Genomic DNA, 22,552 nt, shown 5'->3' on the forward strand with positions numbered 1-22,552 from the left:
CCAGCGCACCCCCCCCCGCCCTGGAGACCCCCACACCACGTACTTGATGGGCCCCAGCTTCTGGAATTCCTCCTGAATCTTCACACGCGCTCTCTTTTCCACTTGAGTTCTGACTTCAGATTTCTTCTTCATGCAGCCCCTGAGACAGAAAGTGGGGAGCAAGCCGGAGGGGTTAGGTCCCATCCCCACAGGTACCAGTAACTTACCCCCCCCCCCCCGTCATCTGGCCAGGCTACACCGTCTCTGCTGCGGGGACCGCAACAACCTGGGAAGGGGGTCTCCCTGCCTCTGCCTTTCCTTTCTCCAGTCTGCTTCCCTGTGGGCAGCCTGAGTACTTTTCTGAAAGCATGGATCTGTTTGTGAACCCGGTTCAAAGGGGCCTGGGGATAAACAAACCAATCACTGAAACAACATACAGAGTCCTCTATTTATGATAACCAGAATCTGGAAAACACCCGAATGCCCCAGAACAGATAGATGACTGGTTAAAGAAACTTTGGTACATCCAGGAGGCTGTCTCCATGGCTTGGACACTGGTCCCTCATTCTGGGTAACTCAGAGAAGGGAACACCAAGTAAAATGTGGTCGGAGGTCACACCGGGGGAAGGGTGACGCGTGCTGAATTTAGAGACTGAACATAATGGCCACACAACACCTTTATTGAAAATCACAACACCTAATCAGAGAGAGAGAACAAAAGGGAATACCTTGCCATAGTGGCAGTGTGCGGTGTGGGGAGATGGGACTGGGGAGGGTGGGAGGGAAGCTGGGTTTACTGGTGGTGGAGAATGGGCACTGGTGAATGGATGGGTTCTCGAACTTTGTATGGGGGAAACATGAGCACAAAAATGTATAAATCTGTAACTGTACCCCCACGGTGATTCACTAATAAAAAATTAAAAATATATATATTACCCATTTAAAAAAAACTTTGGTACATCTACACAATGGAATACTACACAGCTGTTAGGAAAGATGAAGTCATGAAATTTGCTTATAAATGGATGGACATGGAGAGTATCATGCTAAGTGAAATGAGTCAGAAAGAGAGGGACAGACATAGAGGGACTGCACTCATTTGTGGAACATAAAGTAACATAATAGGAGACTAACCCCCAAGGACAGTAGAGACAAGGGTCAGGAGGATCTCTTCATGACTCGGAAGCTGGTCTCACGTGCTGGGGAAAAAAGCAGCTGGGATAGAGAAGGGACCACTAAGTCAATGATGCTTGGAGGGCTCGCTCGGGATGGGAGATGCGTGCTGAAAGTAGACTATGGACCGAACATGATGGCCACTTAGTACTGCAAACCATAATGCCCAAAAGGAAAGAGAGAGTGAGAGGGAATGTGCCTGCCACAGAGTCAGGGGGTGGGAAGGGGTGAGGGTGGCGGGAGGGGTACTGGGAACATTAGGGGTGGAGAATGGGCACTGGTGGAGGGATGGGTCCTCAATCATTGTATGACTGAAACATAATCATGAAAGTTTGTAAGTCTGTAACTGTATCTCACGGTGACATTTCATTAAAATAAAATTTTAAAATAAATAATAAAATAGTTCATTTATTTAAAAAAGAAAATATACAGAGTCCTGAAATCTACCTTTAAAAAATGGGGATTTAGTCCATGACAAAGCTGGGGGCTCAAACTGGCGTGGGAAAGACCAGCGAGTCCATGTCGGACTGTGCCTTGCGAAGGGGCGGAACGGAGCGCCCAGAGCGAACGGAACCTTTCCTGTGGCCAAGTGACGTCAACAAGGGTGCTGAGACCCCGAGCTGGGAGTGGAAAGTCATTCGCCAGGGCCGTGGCCAATGCCATGGAGTGAATGTGGATTCCTACTCGGTTCCCTACACAAAATGATGCTCAAAGTGGGCCAATGGCCTAAATACCAGCGCTAACTCTCCAGACATTTTCAAGGCCTTGGATAGGGAACTCTTTCTCTGCTACAACAGCAAAACCACAGAGAACCAAAGGAGGATGAGTTGGACGTCAGTCATTAAAAATGAGAAACTCGGAGGCTGGAGAGACAGTGCAGTGGGTAAGATGCTTGTAAGGCTGACCCGGGTTCAATGTTCAGCATCCCATGTAATCCAGCAAGCCCGTTAGGAGTGATCCCTGAGTGCAGAGCCATGAGTAAGCTCTGAGCATCTCTGAGTGTGGCCCCAAGAGCAAAAGCAAACAAACAAAAAAATGTGTGTATGCCCATGAATCCTCTTAGGCCTTCTGAAACAAAAATATTAAGTCAGAGTTTAACTTCACTCTGGACCTGAAGAGTAAACGCCAAATAGAACAGAGATTGCATTGTAAAAACTAAAAACACTTGGGGGCTGGAGCAATAGCACAGCGGGGAGGGCATGGCCAACCCGGGTTCAATTCCCAGCATCCCATATAGTCCCCCGAGCACCGCCAGGAGTAATTCCTGAGTGCATGAGCCAGGAGTAACCCCTGTGCATTGCCGGGTGTGACCCAAAAAGTCAAAAAGCCAAAAAAAAAAATGTAAAAACATTAGAGGAAAGTGGGATTCTTTTTCATAACCCCTGTCATGGAAAACGCTTTTTGCCTGAACTCAAAAATTTAGAAATGATTGATCAATTCATCTATGTGGACAACTTCAGAAGCTGTCTATGTGGCAAGAAGTACCGTAAGGAAAGGAAATGAAACTCACAAATTATTCTGAAACTTAGCATCCATCTTCCAATAAGGAGAGAGTACTAGAATTCAAGGCTTCCAAGACCGCCTACCCACGTGAAAAATAAAACCAAGAAATAAACTCACAGACTCACAGTTGTCAGGAAAGAAAATGCAATGACCCCCTGCATGGATGTATACAAACTCTGGGCTGCCCCTCAAGAGGAAGCATCGCTCAAAATGACTCCGTGTTTTGTTTTGTTTTGCCACACCCCGTGGTGCTCAAGGCTGTCTCCTGACCCTGCACTCAGGGATCACTCCTGTGGGCTTGGAGGACCACAGCGGGTGTTGGGGATCCAATCTGGGCTGATTGCATGTACAAGGCAAGCACCCTACCCACTGGATTATTGCTCCGACCCCAGACTCGATATTTTTTTCAGGCCCCATTTCCTTCCCTTTTGTTGTCAAGTCCATGACAAGTCACAGACTAGCTTAGGGGTGCCTGTGGGAGGGTCCTGCACCTTGTGGTCACAGCCTTTATGATGCCACGTGAGTGCTACTGGGAGCACCCACACCTGTGGGGAGCAATGGTGCTGGGTGTCCAAGATCATGCTCATAGTCCCTCACTTGGGAGGCAGGAGCTACTGGGCTAGCCTTGGCCCCTTCAAAATTCAATAAACGAAAGACAAATTGTTTTCCTTTTAGCTATTGGCAGATTAGCCAAACCAAAGAATAATGACCTTGCTGCATGCATGGAAACAGGCCAATACCTCATCAATGGGACAACAAATGAGAATAATCCCTACAGAGCACAATTTAACAGCCTCTATTCAAACATGATAAAGCGTGCTTATTATCTGACATAGAAATCCCACCGATGAAAATCCACCTTACAAACATATTTGTTCCTATACAAAATAGTATCTGTCAGGCAGACTGATTATCAGAAAATAGGGTTTTATCAGCTTGTATAGATAATGATCCAAGGAATCGATAAAAGTGGGTCACTATCTGGGGGGAATCTACCAGATAAATGGGTCTACGAAGGCCTGAGGGTAAGAAGTCTCAGTGTGGCCTCTTTGCACAGTGACTATTGAGCCATATGGATGGGATATTTTTAAAAATTAAGTGAACTAGAAAATCTCTCAGCGGCGCTTTCTGTAGGAAGATCAAACTCCCACCACGAGCCTGGAGTGACAGCGCAGGTCTCACAGCTTGCTGTGGATTGTCCTTATTGTGGGTGGGTGAATCCCAGCGTGCAGGGGCCTGTTTCTGCATATATGTGTGTGTATATATAGATAGATTATAGATATAGATATGCACACATATATGTATATATGTACATGTGTATATGTGTGTTTATATCTATATCCCCATTCTTTTCTCTGATTGGTCCGATATGCCTTAGGTAAATGAGGGTTTGTGGAACTAACCAATCAGCACACACACACCCAAATAAGGATTTGTAAACTGGCCAATTGGATAGCATTTGCCATACAGGACCAATCAAGGTCCTGTTTGTCTGACCTGCCCTTATGAAATTGGGGACCAAGGAGTTGATGGCTGGGGCTGTGCCCGCCCCCCAAGCTACAATCTCCGACTGCAGTTGTTTCTCCAGCTCCAGGCCTTCATAATCTACCTGCACAACGGTTCTTAGACCCACGCCAGGGGCTCATAGCAGCTTCATACTTTCTTCCAACTAAGTTCTTGCTGCAGTTCAAGAAACGTACTTAGAGAGAAGGTTTGGTATCATTCTGGTCAATGGAAGATGAGGCCCATATTAGGTAGAAAGAAATCATAAAAACTTAAACAAGTGTCAGCACTGTGGGCTCAGGTCCCCGGGCCCGTGTGCACCCCCTTATTCAGAAGGCTGCTTTGGACAGAAGGCTGCTCCTCAGAAGGCAGCTGGGGCTTTCTCCCCAACATAAGCAGATAGATGCTAGAAGGGTTGACAAAGGAATATTCTCCTCACTCCAGATCCTCCTGCTCTCATATCACCCCCAAATTATGGACCCATCTATAACGGACCCCTTTCCTTCCTTTGGTGTGGTGGGTGCCCTTCCTGCCTCAGAGCGCAGTCAGGAATCATAGGGCTGGGTGACCTCACCGAGGACTCCCAGAGCTGGCAGGGAGCTTCTCTGCCCTCCTGGAGGGGGTCACCAGTCAGTGTCACGGTTATCGCCCCCTCCCAGCTCCCCCAGCATGGCTCCCTCCAACGCAGAGCCTCAGGCTCCACCAGGGCCCCCCGCCCCCACAGCCTCCCCTGAGGAAGATGAGGGGTACCTCAGCGTCAGCCCCCCGTACAGGAAGGAGATCCAGAGCCAGCCCAGCAGCAGGAATATCAGCATGAGCGGGAAGGCGAAAACGAACCAGGAGCCAAAATTCACCACGTCACACATTGGGAAGTAGCTGGAGACAAGAGAGAGGGTCAGTCTCAAGGTCAGTTCCGGTGGGGCGGGGACGGGGGGGGGGTGGACACGGGGAGCTGGCCCCCCGGGCATCTTGGGAGCAGACCCTTCCATCCCTTCTCCAGGAAGGCACCTACCTCCTTTGCTCCCCTTGAGTGGGGAGACTGGATCTCTGGCCTCCTGGGACTGTCACTGCCTGAAGGGACAGACGGGTCCCCGGGGATGTGAACTGGACCCAAGAAGTAGAGAGTCGCCCACTGGGCGAGTCACCCACTGGGGAGCACCAATGTGGCCACTAGGTACTGGTCCAGTGAGCCCACACCTGGGGCTCTGTTTGGAAGAGGTGAAGTTTCTCTTTCTATTTTATTTTAGTTTGGGGGTCATACCCAGCGGTGCTCAGGGCTTACTCCTGGCTCTGTGCTCTGGGATCACTCCTGGTAGGCTCGGGAGACCCTATGGGGTGCCGGGGACTCAACCCAGGTGGCCTCAAGCAGGGCCAGTCGCTCTGTCCCCACAGTGGTGGTGTTTCAATGGTGGAAACAGCACATCTGCGGGCTGCGGCTTTGGACTCGCAGGGTCCTGGCCCAGAGGTCTGTGTCTGATGGCGCAATGCCAGGGACTTCTCCTGCCAGCTCTCTCGGCCTCCCTGCGCCCGGCTTGGGAGAGGACTGGGACAGTGATGTCCTGGGGAGAAAAGGCCTTTCTGTAGGGGAATTGGGTAAAATGCACTCAGGGTCTCAAAAGGTGCACATCCTTTCATCTAGAAATTCTACCAAGAACGCATCTTACGTGTGTGGGGAGCAGACATGGGCCAAGAAGGTGTGTATGCTTGCTCCACTGCAGAGGGGAAGGTGCTTCTAAAATCATGCATTCTTGTATCAACAAAACGATAGCGGCACACAGCCCCTATTATTAAACAGCAAGCAAATAAACAAAATGTGGACAGTAATCGCAGAACTGCGAGTGGATGGATTAATAGTTTCAGCAAACATATATATAGCGGAATCATGGGAGTTTTTTTTTTTTTTTTTTTGCTTTTTGGGTCACCCCCGGCGATGCACAGGGGTTACTCCTGGCTCTGCACTCAGGAATTACCCCTGGCCATGCTCAGAGGACCATATGGGATGCTGGGAATCGAACCTGGGTCGGCTGCGTGCAAGGCAAACGCCCTACCTGCTGTGCTATCGCTCCAGCTCCCGGGAGATTTTTTTATTTCCTTTCTCTTTATCTTCATTTACTAAATTTTCTGAACTAAACAGGGATGCCTTTTGAGGTAAGAGAACAATAGGACACTTTACAATTATTAAGAGGGCCAGAGAACTAGTACAGGGGTCAGGGCACATGTCTGTCTTGCATGTGGTTGAACCCAGTTTGCCTCCCAGGTGTTCGTGGTCCCCTGAATATAGCCAGAGCACTGGGGGTCCCAGAGCACTGCCCTGTATAGCCCTGGAGCCCCCTGAACACCACGGGTGTGGTGCGGGTGGGGGGCACTGCAGGGCTTGAGAGATACTGCCCAGGGTTCAGGGCGCTTGCCTGCATGCAGCCAACCCAGGTTCGATCCCCGGGGTTCCACTGCTCAAAGAATTTTCCTGAGGCCCTCCAGAAGTTATCCCTGCGCTCAGAGTCAGGAGTAAGCTTCTGAGCACCTCTGTGTATGACCCCAGAACAAAAGACTGAAAGCAAAACAAAATAAATAAATCCAATTTAATTAAAATAGCAGCAGGTATATCTAGTTGCATTGCTCATAATAGTAAAATAATGATCTAGTGCCTGCTAACGAGCTGAGGGGTGCTGATAAATAGGGCATGACACCTAAACAAGTTGTAGGCATTCATCATATTTTATTTAAAAAAATTTTAATGACAAAAAGACCTCCAACCTGTATAAAACGTGTAATGACAATAATGGTAAATATTATCTGATCATAGCATATATACCGCCTCAAAACTAGGATTCCATTAAAATAATAACAGTGAAATTGAAAGCATTTCCATTTCAATTTTTTCCTATGTCTCCTGAGTGTCTCTCTGTGTCTGAATCATGTACAATCAGAATAAACTAATGAAATGTATTTGGGGGATCAAGGCCTGGGGGAGCCCCTAGGACAGTCATTTCCCGGTTTCCCAGCTCCCAGTTGAAGAATCAGGATCCTGTATTACTTGTTCTTCCACTTAAATTCCCTCCTGGATAAGAAGGTCCGAAGCTTGTGCAATTAAATGGTGCATGTTATTTGCATGTCATTTACATGTCATTTACTAAAAATTCTACATGTTGGCTATTTTTCTGCCTAGAACTCTTACTTGTTCCATAATCTCTCTTCTAGTTGGAACAAAATTAACATTCACAGCAGGTAGGCATTGAAAATCCTGACAGCAACTCTCCCCCTTCCTCCCCAACTCAGCACCTGTCCCCAAGAATCACTTCTTTCCCTTCCAGCCTTGAGGACACGGCTTCATGCTCCAATGCCTGGTCCTTTTGCTCAGCTGCTCTTCCCAAAGAGAAATCCAGAGAAAAAGGCCAAGGCCAGATTCTCCCTAGCCTGGAAGCAGGACCTCCTTAACGTCTGAGTCTTCAATTCAGCAAAAACATCCAGGCCTTACCAAGATTCAAAAGGCACCGAAGATTTGCAGGGGGCTTCTTTTCTCAGAATACAAACACCTGTCCCCCTCTCTGCACCCCCAACCTATATCTGTGTCTGGGACCCAGGCCTGGATTCTTTCAGCGTTCCCTGAACACTCCCACCCAAACCCAGACAATCTCCGTCTTTTTTTTTTTTTTTTTTTTTTTTTTGCTTTTTGGGTCACAACCAGCAATGCTCAGGGCTGACTCTTGGCTCTACACTCAGGAATCACTCCTGGCAGTGCTCGGGGGACCCTATGGGATGCTGGGACTTGAACCCAGGTCAGCCGCATGCAAGGCAAATGCCCTCCCGCCCTGTGCTATTGCTCCAGTCCCAAAAACTTTTTTTTTTTTTTTTTTTTGCTTTTTAGGTCACACCTGGTGATGCTCATGGGTTACTCCTGGCTCTGCACTCTGGAATTACTCCTGACGGTGCTCAGGGGACCACATGGGATGCTGGGAATCAAACCCGGGTCGGCCGAGTGCAAGGCAAATGCCCTACCTGCTGTGCTATTGCTCCAGCCTTTTCTCATCAATTCTTAGCACTGAATGTTAGAGTCTGTGGATAGTGGGAAGGGTTATGGCTTTTGAGTCAGCGCGTGAGGATGTCCTTGGACTTTCTCATGCAAGGATCCAATGGGCTGTGGGGAAAGGATATTGGTGGAGGGTGCACTGTGGTCACACTGGACCCCTAAGACACAAACATTTACACTCTTTAGCAAACATGCCCACTCTTGTGCACCAGTGTTTCCTCCATAAAATTAATTTAAGAACAGTCTCATGGACATCACTTCGATTGCCTGCAAACACAAAGTGACTATGTATGTATCAAACCCTCACTCTCTGAGAAAAATCACTCCGTACCCTATTAAGTTTCCCCCTTGGGGTGCACAGCAGGTGAAGAAGTGGATGCGATGAATGCCAGAGACTTGCCAGATTGTTGGCCAGATGCTTACTTTGCATTTGTGTGGGTGAAAGAAACATAAATGGCGTCACCATCACAAAACAGTCAGAGAAGCGTCCACCTCTGAGAAAGAAACTTGAAATCTGGGGCTGGAGCGATAGTACCGAGCAATAGTACCTTGCATGCAGCTCATCCGGGTTCCATCCCCGGCATCCCATATGTTCTCCTGAGCACCAACAGGAGTGATTCCTGAGTGCAGAGCCAGGGGTAACCCCTGAGCATGGCCTAGCTGTGGCCCCAAAGCCAGGAAAAACAAAAACAAAAGAGAAGCTGGAAATCTTGAGATCTTCTATACACGCTGGGGTTTGAACACCATCTTCCGACGGTCTTGGCTGCGAAGCTTCTCCCTCAAGTGAGGGGTCATGTTAAAGGCAAACGCCAGTAGCTAGGGGTCAGCTCTCAGCTCTCCCTGACTCCCCAGCTCTGATCTGACCTGGCGTGTCTCAGCCTGGCCGCATTTTCTCAAGACGTGGTGCCCACCTCACTGCACTCCAAGCTGCTCCTTAAGACTGCCCCCACCTCGACCAGACTCTGTGCCTTGACCCTTGACCCCCCAAATCTGCAAAGCATCCTTCCTCCCCTCCAGAGCTCTGCTCAAATATTCCCGTATTGAGGGCACACCCAGCCCTGCCATGGGTACCCCTTATCCCTGCAGGATTGGATTTCATAAGTCACTGCACTGATGAGTTGCATGAGTGCCTTTTGTTTAGTGGTTGTTCTTCCACCAGACTAGAGGTCCAGGGGCTGGAGCGATAGCACAGCGAATAGGGCGTTTGCCTTGCACGTGGCCGACCCGGGTTCGATTCCCAGCATCCCATATAGTTCCCTGAGCACCGCCAGGGGTAATTCCTGAGTGTAGAACCAGGAGTAACCCCTCTGCATTGCCAGGTGTGACCCAAAGAGAAAAAAAAAGAATAGAGGTCCACTCTGATGGACCGGGGATGACCGAGGCTGACCGGGCCTCACCAGGGTGATTGAGGCTGACCAGGGCTGACTGGGGCTTTATCACAGGGCCTAAGGGAGGGAGGGTGGGGTGGGGGAGATGGGAGCAGGAGCAGGAGCAGAGACCCCCTGCCCCTCATGATAAGCACAAACGCTTGCTCTTACCTCTTGAGCTGTCCGACCAGGATGAGGTTGGGGGCGGTACCGGTGAGGGTGGCGGTGCCCCCGATGCTGGCCGAGTAGGGGATGGAGATGAGGAGCCCCTTCCAGATGTTTCGGCAATATTCCTTCTCCTTCTTGGAGTCGGCGGAGAGATCCGCGGGGGCCTCCACCTCCTCGAGACTGCCTTTGCTTGAAACAGACCCGAGAGAAGCCGTTCAGGGCTGCCGGGAACCGGGCTCGGGGCGACACACCACGAGGACACGGCTCTGGGGGCAGCGGGAGGACTGGGGTCTGTGCAGCAGTTGGCACAGGCGTGCAGACCCTCTCAGAGTCGGGGGCCCTCAGCCTGGGGTGGGGGGGGGGCTCCTCGCTGAGAAGGCATTTGCAAGAAAGAACTGGGTCTCCGGAGTGGGAACCAAATAGTTCCCTGGGGTAGCAAATCTATTGGAACTGGAAAATGATCGAAACCTTCCTGAAAAGTTTATTCATCAGTAAGGATGAACTTTGGTTCTGGTGACTCCCCGTGCAGTGATTAAAGATAATAATTGAGAGGGTTGAGTGGGGGAAAATCCATTATATACAGTGAAAGGTAAGTAATAGCATCATTTGGGGCTGGAGTGATAGCACAGCAGGGAGGGCATTTGCCTTGCATGCAGCCGACCCGGGTTCAACCCCCGGCATCCCATAGGGTCCCCCAAGCACCACCAGGAATAATTTCTGAGTGCAGAGTCAGGAGTAACCCCTGAGCATCGCTGGGTGTGACCCCTCAAAAAATAAATAAGTGATTTTTAAAAAAAATAATAGCACTGGGGCTGGAGCGATAGCACAGTGGGGAGGGTGTTTGCCTTGCATGCGGCCCACCCGGGTTCGAATCCCAGCATCCCATATGGTCCCTTGAGCACTGCCAGGAGTAATTCCTGAGTGTAGAGCCAGGAGTAACTGCTGTGCATCGCCGGGTGTGACCCAAAAATCAAAATAATAATAATGATAATAATAATGATAATAATAATAATAATAGCACCATTCATTTCTGTTTTTTAAATGTTCATGTGGGCCAGGAGGCTGGTTCAGCAGGCAGAGCTTTTACCACGCTCGTAGCTGACTTGGGTTCCATGGTTCTCCCAGCACTGCCAGGAGTGACCCCTGATTGCAGAGCCAGGAATAAGCCGTGAGCACCACTGGGTGTGGCCCCAAACACAAAATCAATAACTGCAAAGATTCCGTTAGAGGGGGCTGGGGATGTAGCTCAGTGATAAAGGGCTTGTCTTGCAGGTGTGAGACCCTGGGTTTGACTCCCGAGACTGGAAAAATATCAAAGTAAAAGTATTCATGTGGGGGGGCTGGAGAGATAGCACAGCGGGGAGGGCGTTTGCCTTGCACACGGTCGACCCAGGTTCAAGTTCCAGCATCCCATATGGTCCTCTGAGCACTGCCAGGAGTAATTCCTGGGTGCAGAGCCAGGAGTAACCCCTGTGCATCGCCAGGTGTGACCCAAAAAGAAAGAAAAAAGTATTCATGTGTCTCCATGAATATGTGAGTATTGAGAAAAGTCCAAAATAGCCCCCAGAGTGTTGCCTTGGTGCCTTTCTCGTGAGTGGAATTATAGATATCTTTCCCTCTCTTTTATTCTTATGTTTTTCTGGGTATGGTTAGGGTTTCAGGAAAGAAGGAAATTAAGAATTATGAATATTGTAAAAATAATATGTCAATCCAAATTCAACCCAGGAAAAAGATAGACATTGTCCCCATTGGGAGAGAGGGCAGGTTCCAAATATATAGTATCTCTGACCTTTGATTTGATGCATTGATGTCCAGAAATAGAGCTCAAGAAATAATTGAGAATTAAAGTTGAAGCGACAGTACAGTGGGTAGGGCATTTGCCTTGCACCTGTCGAACTTGAGTTCTATTCTTGGCACCCCATCTTGTCCCCTGAGAACTGCCAGAAGTAATTCCTGAGTGCAGAGCCAGGATTAACCCCTACGTATCACCAAAAAATGGACTCCCCCCCAAAAAAATCTAGAATCATATTTATCAACTGTTATAGTTCATCTCTGGGAGTGAGACACTGAATCAATCCATTTTCCTTTAGGTTTCTGAGTATTTATTTATTTATTTTTTGACTTGTGCCATGATAAAATAATCATAAATGGATGAATGAGGAATTGTTCCTGTTTAACACATCCCCTTTCTTTCCCCCGAGAATGAAAGATACTTTAAATACGTTCTGGTTGTATAAGTCCCACCCGAGCCCCCCGCCCAAGTCAGGGTGCTCCAGAGCTGTGGTCTGGGGTCTGTAAATCACTGACATCTGCTGTGGAGGGGTGATGGGGCTTCTCAGGTGCTGAGGCCTGGGTGGGGACTGGAAGGTGTCACCCGGATCTCACCCAAGCTCAGGGATCCCAGCCAGACCCAGCATGTGAGAAAAGAAAGGGGACTATGAATGGGGAAACTGAGGCCAGGGAGGGGACAGGACTCCTGATCAGGGTCATGCTGGGGCTTTCCCAGGAGATCAGCTCAAGCTCTGCTTTATGATTGACAGATGTCACATCCGGTCCCGCCTCGCCCCTCCCCCCTGTCGGTCCCACCTCCTTCAAAGTCAGGGTTATACCTGTGGCCTGGGAGGGGTGGGGGCCTCATATGTTCTGCCTGCACCGTGCCCTCAAGCACTCTCCCCTCGGGCTCCCTGGCTGCTTCCACGTCCCTGTGTCCCCCACTCTTCCCTCCCAGGGACCACTCACCCCTCCAGGTGTTTGCCCAAGCCCCACCTTCTTAGCGAGGTCTTCCGGCCCACTCTTAAAAACTGCCCATCACGCGCAGTGATGTGAGTCAGGAGGAGAGGGACAGACAGAGATGATTGCATTCATTTGTGGGATATAAAAATAAAACACAGCGTGAGACTAAAACCCAAGAACAGTAGGAACGAGGGCCAGGAGGACTGGCCCACACTTGGGAGCCTGCCTCAAGGACTAGGGGAGAAGGCAGTTGGCAGAGAGAAGGGGCCGTTACGACAAAGATAGCTGGAAATGGTCACTCTGGGTAAGAACTGCATGCTGAAAGTAGGCAAAGGGAGAAACAGGATAACCTCTCAGTATCTGCACTGCAAACCAGAATGCCCAAGGGAGAGAGAGAGAGAGAGAGAGAGAGAGAGAGAGAGAGAGAGAGAGAGAGAGAGAGACAGAGAAAGACAGAGACAGAGACAGAGACAGAGACACAGAGATACACAGACAGAGACAGAGAAAGACACAGACAGAGACAGAGACACAGAGATACACAGACAGAGACAGAGAGAGACAGAGACAGAGACAGAGACACAGAGAGACACAGACAGAGACAGAGAGAGACAGAGACAGAGACACAAAGATACACAGACAGAGACAGAGAGAGACAGAGACAGAGAGACACAGACAGACAGAGAGGGACAGAGACAGAGATAGAGAAAGACACAGAGAGAGACACAGACAGAGACAGAGAGACACAGACAGAGAAAGAGAAACAGAGACAGAGACAGAGACAGAGAGACAGAGAGGGACAGAGACAGAGATAGAGACAGAGACAGAGAAGGGGGGTGAGGGCTGGGGGGAGGGACGCTGGTGTGGGAAAATGTGCACTGGTGGAGGGATGGGTGTTAGAACGCTGTATGACTGAAACCCAACCGTGAACAGCTTTGCAACTGTGTATCTCATGGTGAGTCAATAAAAATAAAAACAAAACAAACAGGAAAAACCCCTGTCCGTTCTCACCCCCTTGCCCGCTCTTCTCTGGCGCATCTTCCATCACCTTCTGCCATACCCTGGCTTGGCCTTGGTATCCACTTCCTGTCCCTGCAATGTGACTTTCTCAGTGCTGGGGGTTGACTCAGCAACCCTGGGCCCTGCGGCGTGTGGCTGGTCGTTAGCTCGCCGTGACTAGGGGTGGGGTGGGTGACTGGAACAGCCCTGACCCACGCCCAGGAAGGGCTGCCCTGTGACGTCACTGATGTCATTCCCATGCAGCCGAGACAATGCCCCTACTGCCGAGTGCCGCCAGGAAGGCTGGCAACCTGCTTAAGGACTCGTACCTTCAAGACACCCCCTCCAGGGGCTCCAGGCCCCCCACCTGTAGACAAAACTAACCCATGCTTTGGTGAAATTTGGAGAGCTCGCATGGGATGGGAGATGCGTGCTGAAAGTAGACTACGGACCAAACATGATGGCTGCTTCACACCTATATCTCGAACCCTAACACCCAAAGGGAGAGGGAAAAAGAGGGAAGGTGCCTGCCACAGAGGAGGAGTGGGGGCGAGCGGGAAGGGGTGGGAGTGGCGGGAGGGATGCTGGGAACATGGGTAGTGGAGAACGGGCACTGGGGGAAGGATGGGTACTCGATCATTGTATGACTGAAACATAATCACGAAAGTTTGTAAGTCTGTAACTGTATCTCACAGTAATTCATTTAAAAATAGCCCTGTAGCACTGTTGTCCCGTTGTTCATCGATTTGCTTGAGCGGGCATCAGTAACGTCTCCATTGTGAGACTTGTTGTTACTGTTTTTGGCATATCGAATACACCACGGGTAACTTCATTAAAAAATAATCATAATAGGGACTGGAACGGTAGCGCAGCTGGTAAGGCGTTTGCCTTGCAAGCGGCCGACCTGGGTTCGATTCCCAGCATCCCATAGGGTCCCCTGAGCACTGCCAGGGGTGATTCCTGAGTGCAGAGCCAGGAGGAACCCCTGAGCATCACCAGGTGTGACCCAAAAAGAAAAAAATAATAATAATTTAAAAAAAAAAAAAACCTAACCGATGCTCAGACTCAGGGTGTTTGTCCAAACCACTGCGCCCGTGAGCGACGGGGTTCAGCGTCAGGGTGAATATACAGCCCCAACTCCCTCGCCAGATACTAGGTTACTAGGGGTGACGGTGCCTCGAACAGAATCCGGCTTCCTGGGCCCACCAATTGCCTACACTTCCGGCTGCTCCAGATTCCTCGACTTTCCCTGGCCCCTGGGCCCGTTCCCCTCTCTCCTGCACTGCATGGAGGGAGTGTTCCCCTCCTCCCCGAGGCCTCCTTTCGGACTCCCCCAGCGAGGGACAGACGTGCCCCTCCGCCCTCCCTCTCTTTGCCCCTTCCCAGGGGACCAGAGCCGTGTGCCGGAGCCCCAGGGACGGGTGGGGGGAACCTGGCCGTTGGGTCTCTCGGAGGGGAGTCCCCGGCGGGGAAGACGGCCGCGCGGGGTTCTCAGCCTCGGTTTCCCCGACACGCACGGCTCCTCGGTGGCTTCCGCCTGACTCACTCTTCAGTGCTGGCGAGGGACTGCATCTCCACGGGCACCGGGCGCAGGCCGTTCCTCCGCCCCGCGGCTGGGGGAGAGAGCAGGGAGGCTTTAGTGCCAGGGGAGGGGAGGAGGCAGCTCCACGGGCCCCTTCCCGGACTCCAGCAAGGGTGACCTCCGGGCTCCCCTTCTGGCCCAGGAGCACGTCCCGTTTGCTGAGAAGGAAGAGAGGCATTCTGCCTTCTGTCCTTCCATCCCGCCCGTCCCACCCGGGGCTGGCTCTGGCGGGGTAGGCACAGTGCCCAATGCTGCTGGCCAACCAGGTCAGCCTGGACTGGCCTGCTGCCAGAGCGGAGGGGAAGGGGAGGGGAAAGGAGGAGAGGGGGAGGGGAAGGGGGGAGGGCAAGGGGAAGGGAGGGGAGGGGGAAGGGAGAGGAAAGGAAGGGGAAGGGGAAGGAGGAGGGGAGGGAGAGGGGAAGGGGGAGGGGAAAGGAGGGGAAGGGGAGGGGAAGGGAGGGGAGGGGAAAGGGGGAAGGAGGGGAGGGGGAGGGGAGGGAGAGGGGGAAGGAGGGGATGGGGAGGGGAGGGAGAGGGGGAAGGAGGGGAGGAGGAGGGGAGGGAGAGGGGAAGGGGGAGGGGGGAGGGGAAAGGAGGGAAAGGGGGGAGGGGAAGAGAAGAGAGGGAAGGGACAGGTCTAGCAAGAAGGTGGATGCTAACACGACGTAGGAGATGTGAATTACTCTTATGAAAATGCGTCCTGAGTGGAAGCAGGCCGGCCCCACGTGTGCGTGAATAAGCTTCCAGCTTCCCGGCCTCAGACAAGCCGCTCTGGCAGCAATAAGGACATTGCCCCGATCACGTCTCCGACACACACAATACCAAGCGGCCCACCGCTGGCTGAACAAAAACGAACAATTCTTACTTTTTTTTTTGTTTTTGTTTTTGGGTCACACCTGGTGATGCTCAGGGGCTACCCCTGGCCCATGCACTCAGGAATTACTCCTGGTGGTGCTCAGGGGACCCTATGGGATGCTCAGGAATCGAACCCGTGTCTGCCACGTGCAAGGCAAACGTCCTCCCCGCTGTGCTATCACTCCGGCCCCAATTCTTACTTCTTGACCCAAACTCAGAGCATCTTCTTCCGACCGCAGCAGTGCAGGCGCGAACCCCCACCTCCTCAGCCCCTGACTCACACCCCCAGCCCCACCTCCACGGGAGGTCGCTCCCGAGGCCCCGATGGAGACAGGGGAGCCGCTGCACAGTGACGCTGTCGCCTGGTTTCCGAGAGCTGCGTCCCGGGACCTTCTGCCCCGTGGACCAGGATGAAGGCTCCGGGACCAGCAAGGTCTCGGCTCTTTCCTGCCCCGCCCGTGCCTCGGGGCAGCCCTGCCCCTTCCCCTCAGCCTACTCCTTCCCTGCAGGGGTGCTGGCTGCTGGCAGTCCTGGTGCCCAGGCGGCCCTGCTCACCCTCCCCCGCCCTCCCCCTCCCCCCCGGGGATCTGAGGCTCAAAGTCAGGTCTCCTTGGCCCTGAGGGTGGCCAGGCTGGGGGCACAGCCCGAGGGCAACGGGGCCAGAGGCCGGAGCACTGAAGCAGAGGGAAACGCTGTTAATAAGACACCCATGGGTGGGCCACCACCGCCCCGGAGAACTCTGACCCACAGACACCCCCTGCCTGACCCATTCCTGGCTCACTCTGCACCCTTGCCACCTGGGTTGGGCCATGCCCTGCCACCCAGCGTCCAGTGTCCTCCGTGAGCACCAGCACCGTCGAGCTGACCCGCGGCTGCCGCCCTTAGTCTGTGGGCTGGCGAATTCCCACACGCGGCACTTCTGCCTCCGTCCTAGGTCCCGGTTTTGTGTTTCCAGTTTCTATACATTTTTTTTTTTTGCTTTTTGGGTCACACCCAGCGATGCACAGGGGTTACTCCTGTGACTCTGCACTCAGGAATTACTCCTGGCGGTGCTCGGGGGACCCTATGGGATGCTGGGGATCGAACCCAGGTCGGCCGCGTGCAAGACAAACGCTTTCCCCGCTGTGCTATGGCTCCAGCCCCCAAGTTTCTATATTTTTGATAAACGCTTGCAGGTGATGGGTGGGAAAGGGGAACCTCCGACGGCTAAGTGAAGGCGGCCCCTGGCCCCTGGCCCTCATCCGCGGGGCCCAGGCCACTGCCCGCGTCTAAGCCCGGAGGCCTGGGGCCAGGTGGTACACGAGGCAGAGGCAGGTACCCATGGCGCCCGGCGGCAGGCAGGTGTGGGGGGCAGCATCGAAGATGCTTCACACGGGACTAGCGCTAAGTGACATGTTTCTAGAACGACGGCAGTGGAGCCAAAGGAGATGGAGTCTGAAAGCAAACAACAGGAAACCCAAGGTGTTGGGGACTCAGCCACTGTCCCCGGCTTCCTCTAGCCATGGTGACTCAATCCACCACGTGGAATCTGGCCACTGGGGCAAAGTCCCCACAGGGCCTGGGTTCGTGGTCCAGAAGCCACTGGCGGGTTGGGAGCTGGGCGCTTACATAAGCGCTTCTCCAAATATTCCCAACCCTCCGGGGTCACACAGAGTCGGGGCGCGGAGAGCGGGTGCGTCGGTGAGCCTGCAGCAGCCCGGGTGCCGGACGGGGGCTGTGAACCTGCTCTCTCCACCTGGACGGGCGGGTCAGGGCCGGGAGCAAAGTGGCCCGATGGGGTGGTGGCAGAGTCAGGCTTACTCCCAGGACTGGACGGTCACTCCACCGTCACAGGTACCCTGTCAAAGACCTAACCAGGTCTCACCCGGAGCGACTCGCTCTAGTTGTAGATTTCATCTAGGTCGGACCCGGAATGGGCCCCTCCAAATCCACCCACCCCCCACGAAGGCCTGCAGGAAGGTGCTCCGGTGAGGAAAAGGACACCTCTGTGATGCTGAAAGGCCCCACCAAGGCAGGCACATTTGCGCCCACTAATTTGTGACACTTGCCACAACCTACGTGGTCAGTTTTAATGATCCCGGTTCTACGTGTGCAGAATGAAAGCTGAGAAGAGGGCTGTCACTGGTTCCTCTGGTCACTCCTTCATGAATTCCACACGTGGATCAAATATCTCCTAGGGGACAAACAGTGTCCTAGACGAGCAAGATGACCAGGGGATGGATGCTGGGCCACAAGAGTCTCCCTCTCTCTCTCTCTCTCTCTCTCTCTCTCTCTCTCTCTCTCTCTCTCTCTCTCTCTCTCTCTCTCACACACACACACACACACACACACACACACACACCCTAGGGCCAGGAGCCTCTGAAGAAGGGAGAAGAGAGAGGGGCTGGAGCGATAGCACAGCGGGGAGGGCATTTGCCTTGCACGCAGCCAACCCGGGTTCGATTCCCAGCATCCCATAGGGTCCCCTGAGCACCGCCAGGGGTAATTCCTGAGTGCAGAGCCAGGAGTAACCCCTGAGCATCGCCGGGTGTGACCCAAAAAAAGAAAACAAAACCAAAAACAAAACAAAACAAAGAAGGGAGAAGAGAGAGACACTCGAATAAACCCAAGAGCTGGGTTTGTGGGCGTGTGCCCGGGGCCGGAACTTTCCCTTCCTGGCTCCTCCCCGTTCCCGGGAACTCCGGGGTTCGAGTACAAGAGCTGTGCCATGCAGGACCCGGCCCTGGGCGCCAGCCTCTCCCAACCACAGAAGCGAGAAGTCGCGTCCTGACTCCATGCGAGGGCAGGCCGGAGAGCGGGCCTGGACGCCGGGGTGAGGGGCAGAGGGCCAGGCTCACCGCGGGGGCGCAGGGGGGGACCTCGCAGGCAGCCCTGACGGGAGGCCTGGCTGGGATCAGCCTCGTGGTCAGGGCAAAGTGGGGAACGTGTGAAGCTGAGCCCTCAAAGGTCGCTTGTCCTGAGCCGTCGTGTGCACACATCAGCCCGGGGCCTGCACCCGGCAACCGTGGCCTCGGGGATGTCTGGGCCGGCTAAGGAGCAGAGCTGGACGGGAATTGGAGCAAGCTCAGTGCCGGGCAGAGGACCCTGCCCCTGGCTTGGGTGCTTCCAACCTCCAGATGCCGTGCAGAACTCAGCCACCTACTCACCGGCTTCGTCTGGGCGAGTTGCCTCGCCTCAGGCTCCTCATCTGTAAAATGGGCATCTGCGTGTCCAACAGCAAAGTGGCGAAGACCCAGTGAGCCGACTAGTGAGAAAGTCTTAGTTCAGTCACTGAGGCTGGACCTTTAGCCCCGGTCCCAGGCCACTCACTGTGTCCACCACCCGCCTCCAGCTCAGGGCCCAGAAACCAGGCAAAAGGGAACATCTCTCTTTGCACTGGAATCAGCCCGGTGGGCCGAGAGCTGATGATTAACCAAGTCCTGCTCTCTGGACCCACCGTCTGCAGACTCCAGGCTCGCTCCTGCCTCCCGGGGTCAGCTGCTCCCAGACCCAACCTCATGGGCCCCTGGACTCTGGGTTAACTTTGCACCCAACACTGTGTGGGAGCCAGAGTAAGTCCCGTCCCCTTCCCAAGTCTCGGATTTTTCACATTTGGAACGAGAGACATGACTTTGGAACTTTGAGGGTGGAGGGCACGGGCAAACCAAGAGGAAATTAAAAATTTGCGGGGGGTGGGGGATGAGGAGGAGGCTGGCCCCTGGAGAAGAGGTTAAAAACTCACCAGCCTGGATTCTAAAGGCCCAGAGCTGCCATTTTTGAAGTGCTATGACTTTGGGGTGTACTGAAGCCTCCTCCTGGGGTTCTCCCTTCATTCCAAGGGAGGTGAACGCTAGCTCAACTCATCGAGAAATAAAATGCAAAAGAAATTCTTGGTGTTGGGGCTGGAGCAATAGCACAGCGGGGAGGGTGTTTGCCTTGCACGTGGCCAACCCGGGTTAGATTCCCAGCATCCCATAGGGTCCCCTGAGCACCACCAGGAGTAATTCCTGAGTGCAGAGTCAGGAGTAACCCCTGTGCATCACCAGGTGTGACCCAAAAAGGGAAAAAAAAAAAAAGAAATTCTTGGTGTTGAAAAAATGTTTCCTCCACTCCACTAGCGGTGTTTGGGATATTGGGTGGGCAGTGGCTGGGGTGCGAACGGGAAGAGGAAACGGAGATGACGGTGTTAGTGTCACCCCAGGGAGATGGCCATGTGCCTCTCCTGAAACCCCATAGCTTGGAGAAAAGACACAAAAATCAGGTCCTGATACTGTAGAGATACAGATACAGGCTTACATTTTCTCATGCTTGTGTTTCCGTCATATACAGCTTGAGTGTCTATCCCTCCACTAGTGCCCATTCTCCACTGATGACCCCATCATCCCTCCCACCCCCTCCCACCCAATTCCCCTCCACACCCCGCCTCTTTGGCTCAACCCAGCCCCCTGCTCTCCCACTGGGGAAGGGGTTTTACATTTCGAAATGGCAAGAGAAAAAATTTCTTCAGGAGGAGAATAATGTATTGTGACATAAAAAAAAAAAAACTGTACGAACTCTAACTTGGGCATTTATCAATCAAACGTTCTTGGCACGGCGTTCGTGGATGTTTTCTCTCTCCAGCGATGAGCTGAGAAGTTGCCAGGAAAGAAAGCCCAGAGTATTGACTGTCTGGTCACTTTCAGGAAAGGTTTGCCAAGCCCGGCTGCCCGGCATCTCGCCCCTTCCCCGCGGGGCCTTGACCTTCCCTGGATTCCAGTTTTGCTGCCTGAGCCATGGTGTCCTGCACTTTGAACAATCCACTCCCCATCCGTGAGTCTCATCAATAAAATCCGCACTGGAGACCAGCCTCACATGCTGGGGGAAAGGGCAGCTCAGACAGAGAAGGGAACACCAAGCAAAAATGTGGTGGGAGGACCCATTCGGGATGGGAGAGGCGTGCACAGAGCAGACTATAGACCGAACACATTGGCCACCTAAGACCTCCGTTACTAACCACAACGCCCAAAGGGAGAGAGGGAACAGAGGGGAATGCTCTGCCAAAGAGGCGGGGTGGGGAGGGGAATGGGGTGGGAGGGGGTGGGAGGGATGATGGGGTCATCAGTGGAGAATGGGCACTGGTGGAGGGATAGATACTCGAGCTGTGTATGACTGAAACACAAGCATGAGAATGTGTAAGCCTGTATCTGTACCCCCACGGTGATTCACTAATAAAAAAATTAAAATGGAAAAAAATATAATAAAGTCCGCATTTCCAGCGCTGATGCAGAACTGAAATGAGCAAGATCCCTCAGTGCACGAAGAGGAGACGATCAAACCACACTAACGAAGGTGCCTGGACAGCACCGGGATCGGTGTTTGAACCCCTAAGGCATGGACAGCAGGTCCTCACGTAACATCAACTTTGTTCTGGTTTCTGTTTGTTTGGGGCCACACCTGGTGGTGCCCAGGGCTTACTCCTGGCTCTGCACCCAGGGATCACTCCTGGCAGGGCTTGATGGATCCTATGAGGCTTGGGGGTTGACCCCTGGTCAGCCACATGCAAGCCAAGGGCCCTCCCTGCTGTACTACCTCTCGAGTACAGCAGGGAGTTGGCTACAGGGATTCAGCTCAGGGGCTCACACAGGAGAAGCATGTGTGGTATCACTGAGCCACCTTCCTGATCTATGAATAATGTCATTTTTATATAATTATTGATTTTTTAATTAGTGAGTCACAGTGAGGGTACAGTTACAGACATTTTCGTGCTTGTTTTTCCCTCATGCAATGTTCGAGAGCCCATCCCTCCACCAGTGTCCATTCTCCACCACCAATGAACCCAGTATCCCTCCCACCCCCCTATCCCATCCCCCCCACCCCACTCTGCCTCTGTGGCAGGGCATTCCAATTTGTTCTCTCCCTCTCCTTTTGGGTGTTGTGGTTTGCAATAGGGGTATTGAGTGGCCATCATGTTCAGTCTCTAGTCTGCTTTCAGCACGCATCTCCCCTCCCTGCTCGGGATTTCCAATCACATTTAACTTGGTTGAATAATGTCATTTTGCTCAACTTCCTTTCATAATAGCACTGAGAAGGGAAACACACATATCCCTGCCAACAATGAATGAAACGAAGGTTCATTTGTTTGTTTTCATGAAAGACCTGGTTTGTTATCATCTCTCTCTCTCTCACACACTCTCTCTCTCTCTCTCTCTCTCTCTCTCTCTCTCTCTCCCTCCCTCTGTGTGTGTGTGTTTGTGTGTGTGTTTGGTCCACACCTCCCCTGTACTCAGGACACACATTCCTGGCTCTATGCTCAGAGATCACGCCTGCTGGTGATCTCTGGGAAACATACGTAGTGAGGAAGGGGATGAGACCCAGTCAGACATGTGCAAGGAGTGCCCTACCCATTGCACTGTCTCTCGGGCCCCCATACTTGATCTATGGTGTCACAGATGGTGCTGAAGGGGTCAGCTGGGATAAATGATCCGAAGCTGTTAAGGGTTGATCTGACATCTGTCGCCCCATCACTCTGCCTTCCACGTGTGGGAAGGGAGCATCTGTCCTGGTCCATGTGCAAAAGTCAATCCAGACCCCATTCTCTCTGGCACAGCAGAGTGCTCAATCCCCTCCACCCTCATCCCTGCTGACAGGGGAGCAGCAGATTTCCCACTGGTGCCAATCCCATGGAAGTAAACTTGGTGCGTTTTCAAG

The 22,552-nt window shown here is 52.7% G+C and overlaps 1 protein-coding gene across 2 annotated transcripts in view; it reads right to left on the reverse strand.

Moving 5' to 3' along the window:
• Positions 1–22,552, reverse strand: part of SLC13A3 (solute carrier family 13 member 3) — an 82,681-nt gene that overhangs the window by 23,375 nt on the left and 36,754 nt on the right. The window contains exons 4-8 of one of the 2 annotated variants that reach the window (XM_055140347.1): positions 14,996–15,062; positions 13,462–13,542; positions 9,724–9,909; positions 4,909–5,034; positions 44–139 (exon numbers count right to left, since the gene is read on the reverse strand). In XM_055140347.1, coding sequence (XP_054996322.1) covers positions 44–139; positions 4,909–5,034; positions 9,724–9,909; positions 13,462–13,542; positions 14,996–15,062 — 556 coding nt within the window. The remainder of the gene's footprint in view (positions 1–43; positions 140–4,908; positions 5,035–9,723; positions 9,910–13,461; positions 13,543–14,995; positions 15,063–22,552) is intronic. The other variant, XM_055140348.1, reaches the window with a different exon arrangement.

The sequence above is a fragment of the Sorex araneus genome, chromosome 5 (genome assembly GCF_027595985.1).
Source record: "Sorex araneus isolate mSorAra2 chromosome 5, mSorAra2.pri, whole genome shotgun sequence".
Classification (NCBI taxonomy): Eukaryota; Metazoa; Chordata; class Mammalia; order Eulipotyphla; family Soricidae; genus Sorex; species Sorex araneus.